At 39.9% G+C, this 6453-nt stretch overlaps 1 protein-coding gene across 1 annotated transcript; it reads right to left on the minus strand.

Annotated features, from left to right (window-relative positions):
- Positions 1 to 283: 283 nt before the first annotated feature.
- sfrp2 (secreted frizzled-related protein 2) lies at positions 284 to 2960 on the minus strand. Its single transcript, XM_048999867.1, has 3 exons — positions 2323 to 2960; positions 1461 to 1541; positions 284 to 1287 (listed from the first exon to the last, which is right to left on the minus strand). The coding sequence occupies exons 1-3, from the start codon at positions 2819 to 2821 to the stop codon at positions 983 to 985; spliced, it is 885 nt and encodes a 294-aa protein (XP_048855824.1). The 5' UTR covers positions 2822 to 2960; the 3' UTR covers positions 284 to 982.
- Positions 2961 to 6453: the final 3493 nt, after the last annotated feature.

Raw genomic sequence — 6453 nt, forward strand, 5'->3', positions numbered from 1 at the left:
TCTTATCGAAAGGGGACCCTCGCGACCACTGTAAGCGTGAAAAGATAAAAATGTGTATTTCCCACAATAGTGTCACACAGCCTACTGCCGCAAGTTGAGTTTAAATTAAATACATGATTACGAAAATGTTACGTTTGGATGTGATTCAGTATAAAATATATTTACGACGTTTTCCATTTGTTAAATTTAAGAAATGCATGCAAAACCATTGAAATATCTATTTAAATTTTGGATATAAAGGAATATCACCGAAAAAAGAATCACCATAAACGAGCGGCACACATTTACACGGGGCTGCATAATTTGCCGTTTATTTTTCTTTAAAGGCAGAATATAAGAAAAGAACAAACGATTACTGATGTGTACAAAGTTGGTAGGTTAACTGCACCATCACAGGCTGTACTACATGAAAAGTGTAAATAAATCCGTGTAGGAGTACGAGAAACTTTGGTTGCATCCAGCTGTTAGTCTAAATTTAGTCCATCAGCTTTATAAAAACATGTTCTGACTAAAACTATTTTAGGTATTTACACGAATAAAATGTTTATCGTAATATTTACATAAGAATTATCTTACAAGGCTGAAAGACATGTCTGTCTTCTGAATGGCATTAAACACAAACAATCATGGTTCTGCTGTTAAATTGAAATGTAAACATACTGCAACGCAATAAGAACTATGAAAGCAGTGCAGTTTCGAGGCTCAAAAAGTAAAAGCAAATTGCGCAAACGATTAAAATGTAACGTAACTTAAGTATGTATTTGGGTGGAAAACTGGGAATACGTGGTTTAAATACAGATAAAAAAGGCAGGTGTTCCATGAGATTAGATCTATTAATCTATTCGTAGAAAACCGTGTTGGAGAAATAGCGAAGTCGACAAAAAAGGTGGAATCTGATTATTTAACCATGGATATTGTAGGATTTGTTTAATAAACTGGATATGATACTGTTGGGATGAAGAGTGGGAATCTTGGTGATGCACTAACACTGCATTCTGCGAATGCTCCGCGAAATCCTTCTGAACTCTTTCTGGCCAGGCTGCCATCTCTTGACGGAGGTGATGACCAGGTGTCCGTCCATCTTCTGGCCCATCACCAGATAGGCGGTGCTGAAGTCAGTCATCTCGTCGCAGGTGCATTTAAAGCCGTCCTTAAGCCACAACACCGTCTTCTTTAGGTCCCGCTCTGTTACCCCCTTCAGCTTGTAAATCGTCCTCATTTTGTTTTCGGGTATGATTTTGGTGTCACCGTTCATGTAAGAGATCTCCTTCACTTTGATCTTCAACGCTGTTGGGGAGTAGGGTAGGGAGAAGCAAAAAACACAGTAAAGTTATTGAGCCTACTGAAATAATTGTTTTGCAGTTATTGTAGGTCGTATGAGAATAAACCACGCATGTCGTGAGCCTCTGAAACGTAGAAACGCGCTTCTTAGACCACAAAATAGGTGCATTACAACTTACCAAAATCGTTCTTGCAAAGGTTGTCAACAATTTCATTGTCGTTTTCCTCTTTTTCCTGGCAAGGCTCACACACCCTGGGCACTGAGGTCAGAACGCAATCCACATTGAATGTTAAACAAAAACATGACCAAATACCGACCACGCATTTTAATGTAAACGGATTAAGTATGGTCACGTGAAGATTATGTAAGTGCTGTGTGATCTGAATAGCACACTGATAGACTTGGTGTCATTCTCGTACGTATTTTTCAACATATGCTAACTTATTAAACAGGCATAATATTTTAAAATATAACAGCTTCGTAAAGAAAAGGTGTAGGAAACAGGCTTTCCTCTGATGTCACTAATATGGAGTGGATAACATTTTAATGAGAAATTCTTGAATCAAATTCACAAGAAAAACTTGGTCATTATTCATGAGACGTTTTTATTTAATTTAATTAATTTTTTTTACCAGCGGGTTAACTAAGGCGGATGGAGAACTTAACAGATGTTAATACAGTTACATACCAACAGGGACTTAGAACTGAAATCCTTGAATCGACCCGCAAACGCGTTTCCTTTAGGCGTAGAACTCCACGCAATTAAGTTCACTAAGCAGTTTCAAAAATAACCGTAACCCGTATAAGTGAACACAGATGGTTTGATGACCATACAGTCATTAACTACGCTGGCGTGTACTGCTCACGTGCAATGTGTGTCCCTATAAATCTAGTAATAATGAATTTGTTGTCAGCATAATATCTCCTTCGGGGCATATATGTTAATCTTAATATTAATCTTTTTTCGTTAAAGGAAAAGTTAATTTGCAAATGTGTAGTGTAGTGGTTCGAGACGTGTGCTATGCTTAACGCCGTTTTACCTTCTCGGGTGACTGGTTCAAAACTGTCGAAGTTGGCTGGAGGTATACAAAGTTCGTTGTCCGCCGGGAAACGATCGCAATCTAGCATGTCTGGCCACGGGAAGCCAAAAACGGACATAACCGGCTCGCATCCGTTTCTTACGCTCTCACACAGCGATCTGCAAGGTTGAATGAGCTCGTCCAAATCGTCCAGACACACCGGGGAGAAGAGAGAGCAAAGGAACTTTCTAGTGTCTGGATGGCACTGTTTCTGCACTAGCGGGATCCAAGACGATGCTTGCTGGAGAACTTCATTCATGGTCTCGTGTCCCAGAAGGTTCGGCAGTCTCATGTCCGTGTACTCTATGTCGTGGCACAGTTGGAGATTGACCGGAATAGGTTTGCAGTTGCTCTTCTTGTGGAATAATTCGGATTGCCCGAACGGGTATATCCCATGGATCGCTTCCATACAAGCAGGCAGTGCCATCACAGAAATCATTATGAGCGTGAAGTACTTCATGGTGAAAAGCCCGCGTGAGCCTGGGGTGTGTAGTTACAGTTTATAAAAGATCTAATCTCGCACCTTTATTGCGGTCACGAAGTCATCCATACATGTATGTATCAATCTAAGTTGAGTACGACTCCTCGGAGTGTCAGACCATACTAAGAAGATGAAGACAGGGAGACCCTCATAAATAAAGTGGGGAGGAGTTACGTCGCACGTTCCTCATGGCAATTGGTCCGCTTTAATGCAGCCGCAGTTTCAGCCTCAGGTAGTTCAATAATTTGCGATGTAACGCTTAATATTCGATTATTACGTGTTCCTCCCGCGGCGATGTCTCTTCAGAGGCTGCATTTTGGGGTGAATCCGTTTTAGCTGGTGAACGCCAACTTTAATGGATTGGTGGTGACAGTGAATGTATATTCAACACCTTGTATAATTTAATTTTAAAGTTTGTCATATTTGAAAGTTTGTCTATTTTTAATCTCTCTTAGAAGGTTAATGGTTTTCAAAACAATAACGGTGTAACAACCGGCATTTTGCTTTTATATACAAAACCACGAGAGTGTAAGATTGTATCATCTTGCCGTTATATGTATGCATTGCAAGCCAGTTTGTACAATATACCACTGTTTTTTTAAATAAATGTATTTTTTTAGATTTATCTCTGTTACAGCCGTATTTTAAAATATCGCTTTATATCGCTTATCTTTATAGAACAGTATTAAATCTTTAGACATACCCTTAACAATGCCTGGTCCAAGCCATAAACTGCACGCCTTCATTCATGTCGACATTGACTGTTTCACGCCTAATTGGGAGTGGAATTAACACAGTATTTACGGACTCCGACAGAGTTTTCCCACGTAAGCATGCGAAAATCTGTCGCGTTGGTTAGTAGTTTGTTCGTTTTGTGTTTGGACAGTCAAAGCGGTCCATTGTTTCCAGTTTGAATGAGGAGTCGTACCGTGTTTACAGGCAAACCAGTGGATCTAGTGCTGAGCAGCGGCTGCTCTGCCATTCAAAAATAAAAACATTAAAAAAAAACGTTTGAAGCTATTTGATAAGTTCGACTGCATGCTTTCAGCTGAAATTTCCGCCATGGAAGTTACTCAGAACATTATCAGCCCACATATGGCAACCAAGCAAGGCTACAGATGTATTTATTTATTATCCCTAATTACAAGTTGACGTTTCCATAACAATGTGAATATGTTTCAACAGCAGCATGAATAAACAAACCATTTTAAAACAGAGATCAATCATCGGAGGCCTTTAAAATAATTTTTAGCATCCCGTAGGACCTTGGGTGGGGAAAATGCTGGCACGGCAGTTGGTGTAGTACGTACCATAGCCCACAGGTCATTAAAGGTCCGGTCAGTTTCAAGACTTGAGTATATAATAAAAGATAAGTTATTTAGACTGAGTGCATTTCCTATATAGAAGGAAAAATCCATCTAGGTCCAGCAGTCGATGGCTCCAAATTTCCGTTTAACATTTTATCTCGTTGTTTGAGTTGATAGCCACGAATAGGACATTTGTTGTGAGTGCTAAGTAATTTATTTACTAGATATTTGTCCAAAATAGTAGATTTACGAAATTCTCAGGGATAGCGTTAGAGAAGGAATGTACTTTACAGGAGATATGACAAAGAAATCTGATCTGTTTCCCGACCTGAATCACAGTGCCAGCTAAAATAACTAAGAAATGTAAACAAACCGTAGCATTTACTTATTTATGCAATATTTATCCGAAATGTTCCTCACGGCGATACTAATTTATGATATGGAAAGGCCTGTAATTCCCAACATAAGGTTAAAAGTCGTATGCTGAATGCAGCTGCGTAAATAAACCAAACGAGGAAAGAGGGCTAATTATTCTTTCTGTCCATAAAAACGGCGACTTTGTTGTCAGCAGGCGATGTCGGTCTCCGAGTATATTTTTTCTGCCTGGGTCTTTTATCAGCAATGCCATGTTTACCTCTGGTTTCACTCAAAATCGTACCTTGAGTAGTACACAGAGAACAGTTCCTCCGTTGAGTTTAGTAAGTACCTACTGTAACCCATGTGACTCTCTGTGAGTGACTGACCTAGTCATTTTACTCCTGCTGCTTTACAGTTCTCCGTCTGGGTTTGCGAGGTTTCTCTCTATGATTACAGGCATCTGTAGCAGATCTGCTGCTATTAAGCGCGCTGTTGTATTTTGAAAGTGATGCTCGGTTTTGAATCGTACTTTGTATGGTATTCATTACGAGTGCCTCATTTAATTTACCTTTTCTATTAATTGGGAATGTGAGTTTGATTCCGTGACCCAATACGGAAGACTTCTGTTAGAAAACGAGTCTTTAAATTCATTCTTAAAATAGTTTTTTTTTTTTTTTTTACCAAGTATAAGGTATTGGGGATTACATGCAAAATCTTGCGGAATTCCAGTTTAATCGGGGGTTTGAGTCGGGATGCTAATTTGATCTGTGCGGGATTCAGGGAATACCTTTGAGCAGTGACATCCGCATAGTGCCTCAAGGAAAACCCACGATACCCTTTCTGCCGACGGCCTGATTTAGTTTTTCACTTTTGTTTTCATTGTTTTTGCTTCTTCCATAGTGGAGGTGGGGGGCGGGGGCGGGTCTCACAAACAGCGGAATGTTCCTGACATGCTGATCAATCTCCTCCCCCCATCAAAAGGGAAAAACAGTGGCAGCTCGAGGAACTCATCACAGCCTTTATTCCTTTTGACATTTTTAAAATGAAAATGGCTGCTTAATACTCTATAGCAGTGTTTCCCAACCTGGTCCTTGGGGACCCCCCTCCGGTTTTGCTCCTGGTACGGAGCTGGGAGGGAGCAAAAACGTGGACTGTTTGAGGGTCCCAGAGGACCGGGTTGGGAAACAGTGTCCTGTGATTTAAAGCTTATTGACAAGCTGTCATCTTGCTGCTTGCAAACCTGGTAATAAATCTTTCTTCCAGTCTTCCAGGCCTCATTTTCTTTCATCTTATCACTAAAAACCACATGTAATGGAATTTGCCACATTTTTTTTCCTTCCAAAAATGTCACTATTTTTTTTTTCTTTTTTTGATCAAAAACCAGCAATAATATTATGTTCTTTTTTTTCCCCACTTGATCTTTCTACAGGGTGAATTGTGTTTGTTTTCATGGGGTATGTTATACAGTGAATTACATGAAATGACAGCTTGCTTTTAAATAAACTGCCAGTCATAAATGCTTGGTAATGTGCTTGGAGTGGAGTTCTGTGTGTGGGAATATGTTTCACAACAACCATGACATATGACATCAGAGTCTCGATATTGAATATGACGGGCCTGAGATCCGCAGGTTTAGAATGCGGAGAGTTCATTAGCGCCACTTCGACGTGGTACGTCCAAGCTCAACAAGGGAACGGTGAGACGATATCCCTCCTCTGCGGGGAAAATGCAAAACCAGCACAGTCTGGACAGATACGCAAAATCTGCCATGCAAAATGTGTTCCCCCTTCCTTCATCACATTGTATAGTTTCCATATGTTTGTTCATGAAAGTCCCCTTGACTCCTAAATAAACATAAAAAATTGAGTGCGTGTATATATTTTACGGTATCTGCGTATGCCTTAGTCTTCAATGACGCATTAGAAAAACATTAATAAATATAACCCA

Source organism: Brienomyrus brachyistius, unplaced genomic scaffold (genome assembly GCF_023856365.1).
Source record: "Brienomyrus brachyistius isolate T26 unplaced genomic scaffold, BBRACH_0.4 scaffold47, whole genome shotgun sequence".
Lineage (NCBI taxonomy): Eukaryota > Metazoa > Chordata > Actinopteri > Osteoglossiformes > Mormyridae > Brienomyrus > Brienomyrus brachyistius.

Excerpts from the sequence above, each read along its gene's own strand:
- sfrp2 (XM_048999867.1), bottom strand. The coding sequence starts at position 2,821 with ATGAAGTACTTCACGCTCATAATGATTTCTGTGATGGCACTGCCTGCT. Across the intron at positions 1,542-2,322 it reads TGAACCAGTCACCCGAGAAG|TGCCCAGGGTGTGTGAGCCT; the intron begins GTAAAACGGCGT and ends TTCTGACCTCAG. Across the intron at positions 1,288-1,460 it reads CCTTTGCAAGAACGATTTTG|CGTTGAAGATCAAAGTGAAG; the intron begins GTAAGTTGTAAT and ends ACTCCCCAACAG.